We start from the raw sequence: 18,898 nt of genomic DNA, 5'->3' as shown, positions 1-18,898 counted from the left end.
AGAGGCAGCCCCGAGCCTCTCAGCCTACTGGCCTCAGGTGCTAGGTACCCCATTCTGTGGTAGGGGCCTACCCACCACTCACCCCAATGATGGGCCCGCCAGCTGCTAGGCAGAGGTGATGCCAGGGGCCTCGAGTGCAGCCTGAGCCCTGGTTATAGGGGGAAGACACCTCTGGAGACCAGTGCCCCACCTGCCCTGGAGCAGAGGCATGGTGGGCCTGGACGTCAGGCCTCCCAGCTTACCTGGCGCCTAACTGGCAGGCTGCGCTGGACGAAGGAAGTGGAATCGCCCGCAGCGGGTGGAGCGGGGGCACTTGAACCCGGGGCTGCTGTGCAGCCTCCAAGGCGCTGGGCAGCGCTGGCACCGGCCCCTTGGTTCCCCGGGAGGCATGGCGCTCGGCAGGGCAGGATCCTTCAGAGCCTGGGCTTTGTCGCCCCCTCGTGGTCGGGGCCGGAATCGGCGGCGTCGGATAAATAGCGGGAAACTGAGGGGTGCGCGTGCGGGGTGAAGTCTGGGCGGACCAAATGGGACTCCCGAGGATCTGAAGACCGGACTCTGGGACGCCCCTCGCTCGAGCCCGGGTCTCCAGGCCCGGGCAACAGCAGAGGCATTTTTAGGCCCGGGTCGGGGAGACGGGCGGACCCCCACTTCTGCAGGTGCAGGGAGCAGAAGAGCGGGCCGGCCCGGGGGTGGGGGCAGACTAAGTGAGAGTCTGTGCCAGCCGCTTTGCTATTTTATTTATTTATTTATTTAGTTAGTTTTGTTTTATTTATTTTATTTTATATTTTTATTATTTTATCTTGTTTTATTTTATTATTTTTATTTTGTTTTATTTATTATATTTTATATTTCTAATTTAATTTAATTTTTATTTTTTATTTAATTTAATTTTTTAGATTTTAGATTTTATTATTTATTTTATTTTATTTTAGTGTGAGCCCTGCTTCCTGTTGGATTCCAGGGGCAGATTCCTGCCGCTCCTGCCGGGCCTCAGTTTCCCCATCTGCAGAGTGAGAGGCCCTAGCACGTAGGAAGGAGCATGGGGGGGCGTGGCCGCTCACGAGGGCGGGGTGTCACCTCCTCGGACTGGCCACAGGCCACGCAGTCCCGGAGCAGCTGGCGGCCGCCCCACCTCCTCCCGGCCCGCCCAGGGCTGGAGAGTCGGTGGCGGTCCTTTCAACACGTCCCGGCTGGGCAGGGGGGGCTGGGCAGGCTCAGGCCGCATCCCAGGCTGCGCCCGCTGGATCTGGAAATCTGAGAAAGACCAGCTCCCCGTCCAGCAGGGGGGTTGCAGGCAGATGGACCGGCACAGGCCTGACCTTGCGGAGTCTCAGGGACTCCTCTGCGCAGGAGGCTGAGACTCCCACTGTGGGCTGAGAGGTGAACAGCCCTGGGTCCACAAACACAGCCATGACTTTCAGAGACTCAAGTTATTATTTGCCGAAGAGAAACTTCCCAGCTTGAGGATGATGAAGGGAAAACCCACCCACCAGGGGGACTGAGCCAGCACGGGGCCCAGGGGGCACCTCGGGGAGGGCTGGCCCACATGTCCATAGCAGCGATGGGGGTAGAGGGGACATACGGGTCCTGGACGCAGAATGCTAAACCTGGTTCTGAATTTGGCATTTAACCTCCCATGATCACTCTCTAGTTTTTGCTACCTATGTATATATGCCTACCCCATGTGAGACATAAGTGTGGTTTGGGATGTTTCCAAGCTTCATACAAAGGCGTTATGGTCCATGACATTTTCTATTGATACATCGTTAGTCACACAGCATTATGGTCTGCCCGTGTTCATGTGGCTCCTCTCCTTCACTGCTTCCCCCCAGAGCGGCCTTCCCATGGATAGTAACCATTTATTTCTCTGTTTTCTTGAATATTGACATTTGGGGTGCTTTCTGATAGAAACAATGTTGCCCTTGTGAACAGAAGACATTCCTGAGCCCGGGATTCAGTGTTTCTCCGAGGCAAACGGGGGAGGGCCAGATACGGCCAAAGGATTCTCCAGTCACTGCACCCATTTATATTTTCTTTTCTTTTTAAAAAAATATATTTTATTGATTTTTTTTACAGAGAGGAAGAGAGAGGGATAGAGAGTCAGAAACATCGATGAGAGGGAATCATTGATCAGCTGCCTCTTGCACACCCCCTACTGGGGATGTGCCCGCAACCAAGGTACATGCCCTTGACCGGAATAGAACCTGGGACCCTTGAGTCCACAGGCTGACGCTCTATCCACTGAGCCAAACCGGTCTCGGCCGATTTATATTTTCATTTTCAATCGTAAGAGCATCCCAGCTGGCCGAAACCAGTTTGGCTCAGTGGTCAGAGCATCGGTCTGCGGACTGAAAGGTCCCAGGTTCGATTCCGGTCAAGGGCATGTCCCTTGGTTGCGGGTCCATTCCCAGTAGGGGGTGTGCAGTAGGCAGCTGGCCGATGTTTCTCTCTCATCGACGCTTCTAGCTCTCTATCCGTCTCCCTTCCTATCTGTAAAAAAATCAATAAAAAAATATATATATATTTTTAAAAGAGCCTCCCAGCTGCTTCTTCCCACCTCAGTGTGTTACCAGAGTCGCACTGCCAGCCCGCTGAGTGCGGAACAGTCCGCTGTTGTGGATTCCATTTGCGTTTCCTGATTGCTAATAACAAGGAGCATCTTTTTATTCCTGTTGCTGGTTGCCACATCAGTTTCCTCTCCTGTAAACACCCTGTTCACAGCTTTTGCCCGTTTTCTTTTCTTTATTGCAGGAATTCTTTATGTTTTTTAGCTTTTATCTCGCTCTCTTTTTCAAGAAGTTATTTCAGAGGGAGAGGGAGAGGGAGAGAGAGAATCATAGGCGCACTGACCAGGGGGTCGAACTGAAACCTGGTGTGTGCCCGGACCTGGGATTGAACCCTTGACCCTTCAGTGCACGGGGTGAGGCTCCAGCAGCGGAGCTGCGCCAGCCAGGGGCACTAGCTGGTAGCTTGTAGCTTCACCTTTTTCTGGTGACACAGAGTTTTAAATTTTTTTTTTTTAAATCCTCACTCGAAAATATGTTTTTCATTGATTCTCAGAGGGAGAATCAATTGCTTCTCCCTTGCTTCTCCCTCTCCCCATCCTGCATGTGCCCTGACTGGGCCAGGGATCCAGCCTGCAACTGAAGTACATGCTCTTTTTTTTTCTTTTTTTTTTTTAATATATTTTTATTGATTTTGTACAGAGAGGAAGGAAGAGAGATAGAGAGCTAGAAACATCGATGAGAGAGAGTCATCGATCAGCTGCCTCTTGCACACCCCCTACCGGGGATATGTCTGAAACCAAGGTACATGCCCTTGACTGGAATCGAACCCGGGACCTCTCAGTCCCCAAGCCGACGCTCTATCCATTGAGCCAAACCGGTTTCAGCTGAAGTACATGCTCTTGACTGGAAATCGAACCTGAGACCCTTTGGTCCTTGGGCAGATGCTCTAATCACTAAGTCAAACCAGCCAGGGCAATAGTTTTAATTTTAGCGATATTAAATCTTTATAGGGAATCCATGTGGTTTGTCCTTATTTATCCTGAAGTTATAAAGGTGTTCTTTACTTTCTTCTAAAATGTTTAAACTTTGCTTTTTTTTGCAGGAGATTTTTGTGTCCCTGGAATAATTTTCTTTTGTATGGGGTGAGGCAGGGATCCATTTTCACTCTCCCCCCCCTCCCACTACCAGTTGTTAGCCCATTGTTTCTCCACTAATTTTTATTTAAAAAAAATACAATTTTATTGATTTTGGAGAGAGAAAAACATCAATAATGAGAGAATCATTGATCAGCTGCCTCCTGCACTCCGTCCTGGGGATCAAGCCTGAAACCCCAGGCATGTGACCTCCTGGTTCATAGGTTGACACTCAGCCACTGAGCCAGCCCAGCCCGGCTCTCCATTAATTGAGAGAGAACACACCATAGTTGTGTTGAAACAATACATCTACCTAAATAAGATATTCGCAACTGAAACCAGCCACGTGTTCATACAACATTATGAGCAAGTTGTGTTGACCCCAAGAATTCAAGGATAGTTTGCCCTCAGACACTGCGGATGTCATTGAGCTCATAAAGAAAACCCTCCGGGTCCAGGATCAGCACCGGCTCACGGCATGCTTTTTAAGATTCAAGAATCAAACATGAGCCCCGGAGACGCTGCGGGATCCGTTCGGGTGTGTGTCCAGGGTACGCCGCCCCAGGCTTTGCTGACTTCCTAAGGTTACTGTGCCGGCTGCGTTTCCATGGCCACGGGGAGTATCTTTGGAAAGTCTGGTTAAGGCTTGGCCTTATTCCATGCTGGGCCCGAGGAGAGAAAAGATTAATCCAGGCAGCGAACCCTGTGGTTCCAGACCTCGGGGCGCGCCGGGACCGGGGCCGGACCGGCCTCCCACGTAATAAATCTCCTGGCGGCAACCCGAGCCGGGCTCTGCTCCGCGCGGAGCCGCCAGCTCTGCGGACGGACTGATGACAGCGCCCCGGAGCCCGGTGGGTCTGCCCTGGGGCCCTCCTCGGGGCTCCCCTCCTCCGGGGAGAGGGGTGAGCCTGGGGATGTCTGCTTAGAAGGAAGGGCTGGGTCCTCAGACAGCGGCCTCCCGGGGGAGAGGGGACTTGGGGACGCCCGATCAGGATAAAAGGGAGCCGGGCCGAGGGGCTAGGAGGGATCGGGGTGGAGGTCCGAGCGGGGAGGGGGGAGAGGCAGGAACCTTCCCCCGGAGGCCGCGGCGGGGGAAGGGGACGGAGGAGCCAGGGAGTCTGCAGCGGCGGGGATCTGAGCCTCGGTTACAACCGGCGGGGACGAATGCAGGGGCCGGGCCGGGGTACCGTGGACCAGAACCCCTTCCCGTCTGCAGAGGGGAGCCCCAGGCTCTGCTGAGTAAGGAGGAGCCCGTGGCCTTTCCACCTCAGCGCTGCGCAAAGGAGGGATGGAAGACGAACAGGAGCCGCCCTTGCAGCCCCGGAAGCAGGTGACCTGCTGGCGGGACATCCTGCTCTCCCCCTCGGCCCCCCGCTCCCCTTCCTGCTCTGCGCCCCCTGCGCCTGCACCCCGGCCGCGCGCTCCAGCAGCCCCAGACGCCCCGACCCTCACCACACGCACTGCGCCTGCGCGCCCGCCACCGCTTCGGTCCACACGCACTGCGCCTGCGCGCCCGCCTGGGCTTCGGGAATGATTGGCACTTCTCGAGGCCCCCCACTGCGCATGCGCCTCCGCCTGGCTCCGCGGCGCGCCCTGCTGGCTTTCCCCCGGGGATGGTTGCACAGCCCTCCCCCCGCGCCGCGACCTCGCGGGGCCAAAGCCCACCCCGCAGGCCCCTCTTCTCCTGAATGCGGGGGAAATGTGCCCGTGCCCGATGCCCTCCTGCGATCTGGAGAGGTCGGCATTCCTCCAAACCCCGCCCGCTGGCCCTGGCGTTTCGGATGCGGAATTGCAGCTCGGCGTGCACTGCACAGGCGCAGCCACTCCGGAAGGCTTAGCGGAGACGTCAGACGTGCAAACACTGTCTCGTGCTTGCTCGCACAGTGGCGTTAGGTGTGTGGGCTCAGAAGAGCGTGCAGGTGTCCGCGCGCAGGTATGGCCTGGGGGCTGGTGCAGGGTTGCATGTGGCCGCACATCTGCAGGACCTGCGGACCCCAGCCGCCCAGGCTAGCATCCCTGGTGATGCCTGCGCTGTCTTGTGTCCTCAACTGCGGGGCCAGACACGCCCCGGTTCTGGCTACCTCCGCCCCTTCTTGGAGTGTGTCCCATCCTCACCTCTCTCCCCAGCCTTCATCTCCTCCATCTCCCGTAAAACCCTGTCTTGTCCTGCTTCACAGAGAGAGTGGGGGCAGCCCACACCGCTCATCTCTGGGTTTCCCCACAACCTGCACTGGTTTCCACGAGCTCCCTGCATGGGGCTTCCCCTCATCTCCGTTAAGTCTATGCAGATGTCACCTTCTCGGGGCATATCCTGGACCACCCTCTCCAACACCCCCCTCTCGCCGTCTCTGCTCCCTGTCTCAGTCGCCTCAGCTGGCCTACTATACACTTTCCTTGTTCGTGTTGTTACTTACTGCCTGCCTCCCACGCTGGGAGAAAAGCTCCATGAGGTCACAGATTTTGTCTCTCTTGTTCGCTGCTCTAGCCCCAGCACCCAGTAGGCTTATGGTCCATAATAGGGAGGCAGGAAGTATTTGTCCACTGAATTCATCATCACCATCAGTGTCTGATGGCTTTTCATGACCAGCCATGGCTCTAGGCCACGCATGTCAAACTCAAAGGCTGACACGGGGCAAATAAACAAGGTGTAAGTTTATGTGGGCTTGCTCTAGCTTGGTTTGGCTCAGTGGATAGGGCGTCGGCCTATGGACTGAAGGATCTCAGGTTCCAATCCACCCAAGGGCACATGCCTGGGCCCAGTCACCAGTGGGGGGTGTACAGGGGCAGCCGATCAATGATTCCCTCTCATCATTAATGTTTATATCTCTTTTTCCCTCTCCCTTCCTCTCTGAAATCAATAAAAATATATATATATTTTTTAAAGTTTATGTGAGCTGCAAAAAAACCAAAAGCTTCAATTTTCATAGAAACATAGGCTTATTTCGATAGAGACATGCTGAGTACAAAGGGTGAAATAAATGAGTAATCGTTAACATGAAATAATAGAACATTTTAATAAAAATTAATATTTTTTTGAACATTAACTTACCAGACATTGAATAACTGCTCACATTAATAAGCATAACGCAAGTAAACCTATTTTTTTTTGTTCTCTGAAAGCAAAATACTTCCCGTTGCACACACCAAACAAGTCAGTATAAAACTAATGATGTGGCAGTCGGCTGCTAAAACATTCCGGGGTAGTAATAGTGGAGAGAGACAGTGCGCCTGCGTGTAAGGTGCGTAAGGGAAATGAATGCAACACAAATCAGGCATCATAAGCGAATATTGTAATTCGTTGTTAATAATTCTGTATAACAGGATATTGTAAAATTTAAGTTACCACACTTTTATTAAAATGCTGCCTACATACCGTTACATTGGCTGGGCCCCAAAACTATTCCTTGTGGGCCACATGCGGCCCCCGGGCTGCGAGTCTGACATGCCTGCTCTAGGCCGTCTCCACAAGCCATCTCAGTGGACTAAACCATTTCCTGCTGCCTCGGAGACCTGCCGGCATCTCCTGCCCCCTGGGCTCACTTGTCACCATCAGGCATTGTGCCTCTTGCAGCCCGTCAGGGGCTGTGATGTGGCTACAGTGAGACCAAACCTCTGGGTCCTCACCTGGCTTTCTCCTGTGGCTCGCAGCTTGGGGGGAAGTTACGTAGGCCTTATAGGAGCTGTGGGCAGCCAGGGTGCCTGTCATCTGCCTGCAGATCTGTGGCAAGACCTCTGGCGGAATCCTGCCCTCTGGAGCCACGCCCAGCCGCCCCCCCCTCACCTCCCAGCACCCCCGCACAGTATCTGGCCAAATGGCCAATGCATGCTTGTCTCTTCCCTGGCTGCCTCTGTCCTCGGCGCAGTGCCTGGATGGGACAGGCACTTGGAATTGGACTGACGAATGAATGAATTCCTCGGGGAATTCTTCAGAAACTCTTTCAGCCAAATATCCTTCTGCCATGAACTCTACTTATTTTTTTTTTAAATATATTTTATTGATTTTTTTTTTACAGAGAGGAAGGGAGAGGGATAGAGAGCTAGAAACATCAGTGAGAGAGAAACATCAACCAGCTGCCTCCTGCACACACCCTATCGGGGATGTGCCCGCAACCAAGGTACATGCCCAAGACCGGAATGGAACCTGGGACCTTTCAGTCCACAGACCGACGGCTCTATCCACTGAGCCAGACCGGTTTTGGCTGAACTCTACTTATTTAAAAAAATAACATAAATTTGATTTGTAGCATTTTAAATTTGCAGACAAATTTGCCAAAACAAGAAAAGGCAGCCGAAACCGGTTTGGCTCAATGGATAGAGCGTCGGCTTGGGGACTGAAGGGACCCGGGTTCGATTCCGGTCGGGGGCATGTACCTTGGTTGCGGGCATATCCCCAGTGGGGGTGTGCAAGAGGCAGCTGATCGATGACTCTCTCTCATCGATGTTTCTAGCTCTCTATCTCTCTCCCTTCCTCTCTGTACAAAATCAATAAAATATATATTTAAAAAAAAAAAAAAAGAAAAGAAAAGGCAGTATGAATTACGTGGAAAAGATCAATGACTTGATCTGTATACAGTCAGCTCCTCTGTGAGTGCCTAGGAAGACAGCTGAGGGAAGTGTTCCTGGTTATAGCTTGGAGGAGTAGAGAGCGTCAGAGTTTGCAGAGCAGGAGGCTGGGTGGGGTTCTGCTCTCGGCCAGCCACGTGGCCTAGGCGCCTCCTCCCCTCTGCCCTCGGTCTCCTCGTGTGCCCGGCTCACACGCCCGGCACTGTTCTCATTGACAGGCTCTGGTCCCGGGAGGGCGGTGAGGCTGCTGCGACTCACACCATGTCCTCCCGTCTCTCCTCAGACTCAGGGCAGGGTCCTGCTGCAGACCGTCTGTGCGGCTGGCATTGGTGGGACCTTCCAGTTTGGCTACAACCTCTCCATCATCAATGCCCCCACCGCGGTATGTACCTCCCGGGCCTGCGATCGCCGGCGGAGCGGGTGCTGGGTGAGGGCTGACAGGTGTCCCCTGTGGTGTCTTTCCCAAGCACAGGCATCCCTAACCACGTGGCCTCCGTTCAGGTTCCCGAGTGGCAGCTCAGGGGGTAGGGTTTGGGGTGTCTGAACCACCTGTAGCTCAGGCAGTGGGCACGGCATTGCACCTCCCTGGGCCCAATTCCCAGCTTACCGATGAGCAGAGTCAGGTGTTCTCACCGACCAGCATTTGCCACAGTCGGGGCCCCCGAGGAGGCACACAGCTTCCGGAGAAGCCGAGCAGGTTTAGATTCCACACAGGACCGAGCGGGGCGCTGAGAGCCACAGCCAGAGGGCGTGAGGCCTAGCAATGCAGACTCAGTAGCACAAATGGGGGGGGGGGGAGCATGTGGCACAGCCCCCCTTGAACGCGACGGGGTCCTTTGGCCTCCTGCTCTGTCTGTGGTCTCACTCTCCCTGTGGGGAGAAGGCCTAGCGCAGGAGTCCTCAAACTTTTTAAAGTGGGGGCCAGATCACGGTCCCTCAGAGAGCTGGAGGGCCGGACTATATGAACTACTAATTTCTACTGTAACACCTCGGCTGCGCTCACTGCCCAAAAAACCTGGCGGGCCGGATCAGACTCCTCTGCGGGCCGCATGTGGCCCGAGGGCCGTAGTTTGAAGACCCCTGGCGTGTGCGGTCCCCTCCCTGGGAGGCTGAGCGGCCTCTCTGTTCGCAGCACATCCAAGAGTTCACCAATCAGACGTGGCAGGCGAGGACTGGCCAGCCACCGCCCGACCACCTGATCCTGGTAATGTGGTCCCTCATCGTGTCCCTGTACCCGCTGGGGGGCCTCTTCGGAGCGCTGCTGGCGGGGCCCCTGGCCGTGATGCTGGGGAGGTGAGTGCTTCCTGTGGAACACCCCCCCCCACCCCCCCGTGACCTTCACGGAGGGTGAGGTCACCCCGGTCGGTCGGTCTGCAGGCCGAGGAACGTGGGAGGAGGGAGGTTCCTGGCAGGCCCCAGCCTCCTGCTCTGCCTGCAGTTTCACAGTTTCACCGTGAGAGTCACAGTTCCCAGCGGATGTGGCAGAGGGAGGAGTCCGCTGGGTGAGAGGGAGGACTCCCGTCTCTGATTCCACCTCTGCCAACAAAGGCCACTTGTAAACAGTAGCCTCATTTCCCCCTTTGTGACCAATCTTTTCTTTCTTTTGTTTTAAATATATATTTTATTGATTTCAGAGAGGAAGGGAGAGAGAGGGAGAGAGAGAGAGAGATAGGAACATCAACGGTGAGAGAGAATCATTGATGGGCTGCCTCCTGTACACCCCACACTGGGGTTCGAGCCCACAACCCAGGCATGTGCCCGGACCAGGAATAGAACTGTGACCTCCTGGTTCATAGGTCGACACTCAACCACTGAGACATGCCAGTAGGGCTACCGGCTCCCTTTTTTTTTTTTTTTTTTTTTTACAAAGGATTTTGAGGAGAGGGGTGCTTATCTGAGGGATAAAGGCATGCATGTAAATCTGTCATTTCAAGCTGTGGACGGGCAGGAAGGAGAATGGTTTGAAGTGCATTAGTGGTCGGCAAACTCATTCGTCCACAGAGCCAAATATCAACAGGACAACGATTGAAATTTCTTTGGAGAGTCAAATTATTTTTAAACTTAAACTCTTGCCGAAACCGGTTTGGCTCAGTGGATAGAGCATCGGCCTATGGACTGAAAGGTCCCGGGTTCGATTCCGGTCAGGGGCATGTACCTTGGTTGCAGGCACATCCCCAGTAGGGGGTGTGTGCAAGAGGCAGCTGATCGATGATTCTCTCTCATCGATGTTTCTAACTCTCTATCCCTCTCTCTTCCTCTCTATAAAAAATCAACATATATATATATATATATATATATATATATATATATATATATATATAACTTAAACTCCTTCTAATGCCACTTCTTCAAAACAGACTCACCCAGGCCGAGGTATTTTGTGGAAGAGCCACACTCAAGGGGCCAAAGAGCCGCATGCGGCTCGAGAGCCGCAGTTTGCCGATCACGGCGTTGGGGCATACCACATGTGACCCAGGTACAATGGCTGGTGATCATTACCACCCAGTCGCTAGCTAGAGCCCTTAGCACGGTTCTCACACACACACACACACACACACACACACACACACACACACACACGCACACACACACACACACACACACGGGTCTGATTGGCCGGCTGGGGATCATCCCCCGGACTGACCTGCGCCCCTCCGGCCGGTGTCCCGCTCCCCAAGGAAGAAGTCCCTCCTGGTGAACAACGTGTTTGTGGTCGCCGCAGCGATCCTGTTTGGCTTCAGCCACAGGGCAGGCTCCTTCGAGATGATCATGCTGGGCCGGCTGCTCGTGGGAGTCAGCGCAGGTATGGGGGGGGGGGGGGCATCTCCCCTGCCTCCCGTTCTCGGTCGTTCACTCATTCTCTTCATTCGTTCATTCATTCTCTTTATCCACGGATTTACTTTTCACGCATGCCTACCTTAATTTTGCAAAATAAGATGAAGCATGGTTTATCTTCTTTTTTCTTTTCTTTTTTATTAGTTTATTATCTGTGTACATATTTTAACATTGCCCCCCCTCCCATACATACCCTCCCTTCCTAGAGTTTTATGTCCATTGGTTGTACTTATAAGGCATGGTTTCTCTTAAAAGGCTCGTGTAACTAGCCATGGAGAGTGGATATAGGAAAATTTTAAAAAGTCGCATAGGGATGTGAGGACACACATTCCCAGACCTGCCCTAACACCACCCGGGGTCCTGGGTTTGAGTAACGCGCTGATAGACATGAGCTTCCTGGCGGCCAAGGTGAAAAGGCATCTAGGATGAGTTCTCTGACCGTCCAGACGAGGCAGACTAGCCTGTTAGGGGCTCCTCAGTTTGGGGGGCAGGGGAGGCTGTCATGTGAGGGAGCAGAATTTTTAGTATATCCATCTGGGCTCTTAGGGGTTCCCGTCAGCAAATCCCCTCTGGACCCCCTCCTGTGTAATGGCCAGGTGTAACTGTCTGTATGAGGGATCTAGTCCAGTAAAACAAAATCTGTCAACTCTTCTTGTCTGATGGTTCCTGTGGGACCAGGGCGTGTCTCCGCCGGGTGGCTCTGGCTGCGCCCTCTCTGGAGGCTGGGATCACGCTGGCAGGCCGGGCTGCAGTCACTCAGGGTTTGCCGAGGCTGGAGGGTCTGCTTCCAGGGTGACAGTGGGCAGGGGGCACAGTCCTCAGCCTGTGGGTCTCACCCGTGGTGGCTGGTTTCCTCCAGTGTAAGTGATCAGAGAGGAAGAAGTGTATGTGTGTGTATGTGTGCATGTTCAAGGAGGGAGTCCCAATTTTTAAAAATATATATATTTTAGCCAAAACCGGTTTGGCTTAGTGGATAGAGCATCGGCCTGCGGACTGAAGGGTCCCAGGTTCGATTCCGGTCAAGGGCATGTACATTGGTTGCGGGCACATCCCTGGTGGGGGGTGTGCAGGAGGCGGCTGGTCGATGTTTCTCTCTCATCGACGTTTCTGGCTCTCTATCCCTCTCCCTTCCTGTCTGTGGAAAATCAATAAAATATATTAAATAAATAAATAAGATAGTAACTGTGATTTTAAAAAAATCTTAAATATATATATATATATATATATATATATATATATATATAATTGATTTATGAGAGGAAAGGAGAGGGAGAGAGAGAGAAACATCAATGATGAGAGAGAATCATTGATGGGCTGCCTCCTGCACGCCCCCTACTGGGGATCGAGCCTGCAGCCCGGGCATGTGCCCTGACCGAGAATAGAACCATGGCCTTCAAAGGTCGATGCTCAGCCACTGAGTCAGGCCCCGGGGCTGTTGTTTATGTCCCAATCTCAGAAGTCACCCCGGTTGGTGTTGCCCCGGGCTGCTGGTGAGCAGTGAGTCACGGGACCAGCCCACGCTCCAGGGAAAAGGAACTGGCCCGGTCCCTGCCTGCGCGGAGGGAGAGCAGGGCCCCTCTGAGGCTTTGGCCATCAGCTCCCTGCACCCCGTGCTCAGAGACGCAGGCCCCTGCTGAGACCCGGGTCCTGATCCCGGGCCGGGCAGGGAGGGCTGGCGCTCCCTGCGGGTGGAGGATGTACGGCCTCCTGGCGTTGGGCAGCGGTTGCCACCTGGGGTGGGCAGGGGGAGGGCTGTCCGGTTCCGTTCCCCGGCCGGTTGCTTGGTGCCGGTGTCCCTGCAGGAGTCGGGAAGGTGAGTGGACAGCAGTGGTGGCCGGTGACAGTGTCGCTGGGAGAGCTGGGCAGCGGGTGCCGCCTTTCCCTCCTCCCCCCGCCCGCTGGGAGCCCTTTACATCCACCCAGGGACGGGGTCTAGAGAGATTCGATGACCGGAGTGGGACTGGGGCGAGGGAACAGGATGGGGCTGGTCTGAGAAAGACTTCTTTCCGTCTCAGAGGACCTGGGGGCGGGGGTGGGGGGACCTGGGGTCCTGCTGGCCCTACAGCAGGTGCGGGGGGTTGGCCTCTAAGCATATGGGGTGAGGGAGCAGCTCTGGGCCAGGATCCAGCAGGTGAGGTGCCAGGGCCGGGGGAGGCAGGCCCGGGCCTTGCGGGAGGGGGTCCAGCCTGCGGTCTGACTGTCCGCGTGCACATGGCCAGGAGTGAGCATGAGCATCCAGCCCATGTACCTGGGGGAGAGCGCCCCCAAGGAGTTCCGAGGAGCCGTGGCCATGACCTCAGCCATCTTCACTGCCCTGGGGATCGTGATGGGACAGGTGGTGGGACTCAGGTAAGCCCCCCCCCCCCCGGACCAGGAAAAGCCCTGCTCTGCCTGGACCCCTCCCCACCTGGGACAGAGACTAGGCTGACCTGCTCCCTCACATCTGGTTGGATCACATGCCTTCCCCTAGACCAATCCTGTGTCACGTGAGGCTACCTCTGGGTCAGGTGACCCCCAATCCTTTTATTATAAAAGGGTAATATGCAAATAGACCGAACAGCAGAACAACCGAATAACCAGTCACAGTGTAATATGCTAATGATATGCTAATGATATGCTAAGGCAGGTCATTGCTTCTCTGTATTGAGAAACTTGGTACACAGAACGGGCCTCAGGGAGGCACACCTCAGTGTGAGCCACCCTTCTCCTCCTCTCCAGATCAGGAAGCAGAAAGCAGGTCTTGGCAGACAAGAGGGGGGAGGTTTGGGCGTTTGAAGGGGAGCTTGTCTTGGTCGTTCCAGAACAGAGAGGAGAAGGCGAAGCCTGGCTTCCTGGGAGAGGAGTTGGTAGGGAGAAGGTGGGGCCGCGGCCCTGCCCGGGCTGGGGTCCCTCCCTGGTGGGAGGGGGCTCGGTGTCCAGGCCCAGAGCTGGTGAGGAAGCACAGAGCCCTGCAGACCCTCTGCCTCCAAAGGGCAGGCAGGCATGTTGGGGGGCGGGCAGCAGGTGGACGGGGCGGGGCTCTGGCCGGGAGGTGTCTGGCTGGCCTCTCCTCTGCCTCTCCTCCAGGGAGCTCCTGGGGGGCCGGCAGTCCTGGCCGCTGCTGCTGGCCAGCTGCCTGGTGCCCGGGCTGCTGCAGCTGGCCTCCCTGCCCCTGCTGCCCGAGAGCCCACGCTACCTCCTCATCGACCGCGGCGACACGGAGGCCTGCCTGGCGGGTGAGTCCCCGCCCGCCAACGGGCGCGCCTGCCCGGAGCACGCGGGTCCCTTTGCTCCGGGAACGGTGGTCCCTCCCTTGGTGCCCTCTGTCAGTCCCTTCGGAGCCCCAGACCGGCGCAGGGAGAGCTCCCGCACACGCGCAGGATGAAATACCACGTAGACTTCCCTGGCCCGCGGCCAGCGGGGTGCGGACGGCCTTCCTCATTGGCTGTGGCCACAGTCATGACGCCCCAGGAACGATCCCCACATCTTTGGCTTAAAACACAACCGCGTACCCCAACCAGGCTCAGTTGATTGAAGCATCGTCCCAGGTTCAATTCGATTCTGGTCAGGGAGGCAACCGATCAATGTTTCTCTCTCTCTCTCTCTCTCTCTCTCTCTCTCTCTCTCCTTTCTCTCTAAAAATTTAATTTTATCAAATTTTATTTATTTTTAAGTATATTTTTTACAGAGAGGGAGATAGAGAGTTAGAAAGTTGATTTTTTACAGAGAGGGAGATAGACAGAGAGTTAGAAACATCAATGAGAGAGAAACATCAAGAAACATCAACCAGCTGCCTCCTGAGATGTCCCCCCAACCAAGGCATGTGCCCTTGACCAGAATCAAACCCGGGACCCTTCAGTCCACAGGTTGACACTCTATCCACTGAGCCAAACCGGTTTTGGCTCTCTCTAAAAATTAATAGTCATATCCTCAGGTAAGGATTAAAAACAACAACAATCATTTACTTTACTTTCTACTCATTGACTCCCTGGGCTGGCTGCCCTGGGCTGGTGTCAGAGGCAGCTGAGGGTTGGCCAGTGCAGGCTGGGCTGGGCTGGAGCAGTTCCGCTCTGCTGCACATGCCTCTCTCTCTGTGTCTCTCTCTCTCTTTAAAAATGTGTTAATAGCCCTCGCTGGTTTGGCTCAGTGGATAGAGTGTCAACCTGCGGACTGAAGAGTCCTGGGTTTGATTCAGGTTAAGGGCACATGCCTGGGTTGCCACCATGACCCCCAATAGGGGGCGTGCAGGAGGCAGCCGATCTATAATTCTCGTCATTGATGTTTCTATCTCTCCCTCTCCCCTCCACTCTGAAATCAATAAAAATATATTTATTAAAAAAAAAGAAAAAGAAAGGGGTTGGTTTTTGTTGTTGTTGTTTTTTATTAAACGAACCTAGCAAGTTTGGAATAAGTTAAATTTGATTACAATTTGTTCCCTCTGAGGGTCTTTCTGTGCTCATGTGTTTGTTTGTTTGTTTGTTTTTCACACTTCACCAGAGGATATTTTCCCATTGATTTTTAGGGAGAGTGGAAGAGAGGGGGAGAGACAGAGAGAGAGATCGATGTGAGAGAAACACATGTATCGGTTGCCTCCTGTATGAGCCCAACCAGGCCCGGGCCGGGGAGGAGCCTGCAACCCAGGCACATGCTTGCCTTTGTCCGGCCTCCTCCCCATCCTCTGTCTGATTTTGGACCCAATCCCATAAGATACAGGTCTTGGTTCTGGTGGCCCCCACTCCGGGCACCAGTTTACCGATGGGCTTTCCATTCCTGCCTGACAATCGCTGCGTCTCCGTGGCCAGCCGCCGAGGCAGCCGCGTAGCTGGAGCCCCTGTGAGTTCTCTGGGGCTGGCCGACGCGGGGCTGGCTCTGGCTGGGGGCTCTGCCCCCTTCGGTCACTCATGCAGGTCTACCGGGCATCGGCCCATCTGCGCGGTACCAGCTGGGCCATCTCGGTTCCTTCTGGGACCCTTGGGCCAGCCTAGTCCGTTTTTGGTGTTTTTTTTTTTTATTGTTTTTTAAATATATTTTATTGATTTTTTTACAGAGAGGAAGGGAGAGGGATAGAGAGTCGGAAACATCGATGAGAGAAAAACATCAATCAGCTGCCTCCTGCACACCCCCCCACTGGGGATGTGCCCGCAACCAAGGTACATGCCCTTGACTAGAGTCGAACCTGGGACCCTTCAGTCCGCAGACCGATGCTCTATCCACTGAGCCAAACGGGTTAGGGCTAGCACGTTTTTAGAATGATGCCGAAACAGAAATGAGCCGGGTCCCTGAAGGCGTGGGCTGGGACCGGGCCCTGCCCTCCCTACAGACTCCCCAGTCTCTGCTCTCTGTTGGATGGATCCACCGCATCCCCAGGTTCTACAGTCCTTCCTGGTCCATGAGGCTGTGAACGGACAGGGCCGGGAAGGCCCACCCCATCTGACCCCCCGGGGCCCAGAGAGAGAGGAAGAGGGGGGAGCTGGGGAGAGGAAGCGCATGGCGGGGGACCAGAGAGAGGCCAGGGGGCAGAGCGCTCAGCACCCCTCTCCCGCCCCAGCGCTGCAGCGGCTGCGGGGCACGGAGGACCTGGCGGCGGAGCTGGCGGAGCTGGAGGAGGAGCGGGCGGCCTGCCAGGGCCTGCGGGCCTGGCGCCCCTGGGAGCTGTTCCAGGACCGCACCCTGCACCGGCAGGTGGTGAGCCTGGTGGTCCTGGCCAGCGCCATGGAGCTCTGCGGGAATGACTCGGTGAGATTCCCCCCTGCCCCTGCCCCCCCCCACACACACACTCTGTGCTGCAGGACCCTGGGGGCCACGACGGCTGCCGGGAGCCAGTGCTCAGAGCCGCCCGTGCCCGCCTCCCCAGGTGTACGCCTATGCGTCCTCCGTGTTCGGGGAGGCGGGAGTGCCCCGGGAGAAGGTGCAGTACGCCATCATCGGGACCGGGTGCTGCGAGCTGCTCACGGCGTGCATCAGCGTGAGTGTGGCTCCGCCGGCCGCCCCCAGCCCCCTGGGAGAGGGGGGACCGGTGTGTGTGTGTGTGGGGGGGGGGTGCTGACCCCCGAGGGCTCCAGTCCTCTGCTTTAAGCCATCTCCCACTCCAGGTCACTCTGTTAAAATACTCGGACTTAGCCAGCCTGTATTGGGCACCTGCTGTTGGCTGGGCACTCCAACCACTGTTTTGAGATGAGGGAACTCCGTGTGGTTGGGTGGCTGTGAGAAATGAATTTCTCTTTTCTTTTTCTTTTTCATATGTTTTAATGATATTTTCCACAGAGAGGAAGGGAGAGGGATAGAGAGCTAGAAATGTTGATGAGAGAGAAACATCCACCAGCTGCCTCCTGCACACCTGCTACTGGGGATGTGCCCGCAACCAAGGTACATGCCCTCGACTGGAATCGAACCCGGGCCCTTCAGCCCGCAGGCCGACGCTCTATCCACTGAGCCAAACCGGTTTCGGCGGGAAATGAATTTCTTAATCAACTGAAGCAACCAACTGCTCCCTACCCCGTCCTCCGCTTCCTCCCGAGGCCTCTCCCCACTGCCCACCCCAAACCAAGGGGACCGGGGCCCGGGGCCCCAGGCAGGTACCCAGGCCCTTTCCTTCGCAGTGCATGGTCATCGAGAGGGCCGGCCGGCGGGTGCTGCTCATCGGCGGGTACTGCCTCATGACCTGCTGGGGGAGCATCTTCACGGTGGCCCTGTGCCTGCAGGTAGCTGGCGGGGAGGAGGAGGAGGAGGGCGGCGGGGTGCCGGCCGCTCCCCCTCTCACCCCAGCCCCCGCTGCAGAGCTCCTTCGCCTGGATGCCCTACCTGGCCATGTCCTGCATCTTCGCCTTCATCCTCAGCTTTGGCATCGGCCCCGGTGAGTGGGCTCCAGGGGACTTGCCGAAGGGACGTGGGCACTACCTGGGTGGACGGTGGGTGGGTGTGAATGCGGTATCACCCGCATGCCCCGCCCCCACCCGTTCGGAAGCTTCTGGAAGAACGCCGAGGGGTCCCCACTGCCACATCTGGGGATGTTCCCTGGCTGGCAGCCCCCTGTCCCCCCGCCCCTCCTTACAGCCGGAGTGACAGGGATCCTGGCCACCGAGCTGTTTGACCAGATGGCACGGCCTGCCGCCTACATGGTCTGCGGGGCGCTCATGTGGACCATGCTCTTCCTGGTTGGGCTGGGGTTCCCCTTCATGATGGTAGGCCTGCCCCTCCCCCCCATGAGAACCCCAGTGGGAGGCCTCCACCCTAGGAGATGAAGCCCAAAGGGGGTGGGGCTTAGCTAAGCAGAGAAAGACAGACGAGTCCCTCTCTCAGACCTGTCCTGGGGCCTTGCCTCCTGGGGCCGAGTATAGAGCCACCTGGGTCTCAGGAGGGACTGTCCTCCTTTTCACCTCCAGGAGGGACTGTCCTACTTCCTCTACGTGCCTTTCCTCGTCGTCTGTGTCTGTGGGGCCCTCTACACTGGCTTCTTCCTTCCCGAGACCAAAGGCAAGACCTTCCTGGAGATCTCCGAGGAACTGCACCGGCTCAACTTCCCCGGGCGGAGCCCGGGCCCCACGTGGAGGGGCCCGAAGGTCACCCAGTCCACGGAGCTGTAGCCCCGCGGCTGTGGCTGGGGCCCAGGTCTCGCTTCCGCTCCGCCCTTCGCGTCCTCTCCATCGACTGTATGTGTCCATCTAACGAGGGCTTGTTCAATGAGCATCTACTGTGTGCAGGAACAGGGCCGGGGGCCTAACCACAGCGGCGAGCCAGAGAGACCGGGTCCTGGGCCTCTTGGTGTTCCCCACCCAGAGGCCGTGAACAAACAGGAAACCAATGAAAACATAACTACAAACTCAGGGAATGCGGCGGGAGAAAAACACAGGCTGTGAAAGGCGTGCATAGCCTGGGGGTGGA

General features: G+C 55.8%; 1 protein-coding gene across 9 annotated transcripts; it reads left to right on the top strand.

Moving 5' to 3' along the window:
• The first annotated feature begins 4,295 nt into the window (after positions 1-4,295).
• SLC2A11 (solute carrier family 2 member 11) lies at positions 4,296-18,878 on the top strand. Of its 9 annotated transcripts, XM_084867791.1 has the most exons (13): positions 4,296-4,491; positions 4,857-4,970; positions 8,487-8,585; positions 9,336-9,496; positions 10,882-11,006; positions 13,258-13,387; positions 14,105-14,253; positions 16,566-16,753; positions 16,872-16,982; positions 17,617-17,718; positions 17,795-17,870; positions 18,071-18,198; positions 18,400-18,878. In XM_084867791.1, exons 2-13 carry the CDS (start codon positions 4,929-4,931, stop codon positions 18,598-18,600), a joined length of 1,512 nt encoding a protein of 503 aa, XP_084723917.1. In that variant the 5' UTR covers positions 4,296-4,491; positions 4,857-4,928; the 3' UTR covers positions 18,601-18,878. The 9 variants fall into 9 exon arrangements, 8 of the variants coding, with proteins under 8 accessions (XP_084723917.1, XP_084723914.1, XP_084723915.1 ...); XM_084867788.1 differs by lacking the exon at positions 18,071-18,198; XM_084867789.1 differs by lacking the exon at positions 18,071-18,198 and having other exon boundaries at positions 4,811-4,970.
• The last annotated feature ends 20 nt before the right edge of the window (positions 18,879-18,898 follow it).

Source organism: Pipistrellus hanaki (assembly GCF_964339955.1).
Source record: "Pipistrellus hanaki genome assembly, chromosome: 19".
Taxonomy (NCBI): domain Eukaryota; kingdom Metazoa; phylum Chordata; class Mammalia; order Chiroptera; family Vespertilionidae; genus Pipistrellus; species Pipistrellus hanaki.
This window is presented reverse-complemented; position numbering and strand designations above follow the sequence as displayed.

What these genes read in the sequence shown, in the direction of transcription:
- SLC2A11 (XM_084867785.1), top strand. Translation starts at nt 5,340, where the DNA reads ATGTGCCCGTGCCCGATGCCCTCCTGCGATCTGGAGAGGTCGGCATTC. An exon ending in TCATCAATGCCCCCACCGCG is followed by an intron (nt 8,586 to 9,335) that starts GTATGTACCTCC and finishes CTCTGTTCGCAG; the next exon opens with CACATCCAAGAGTTCACCAA. An exon ending in TGCTCACGGCGTGCATCAGC is followed by an intron (nt 16,983 to 17,616) that starts GTGAGTGTGGCT and finishes TTTCCTTCGCAG; the next exon opens with TGCATGGTCATCGAGAGGGC.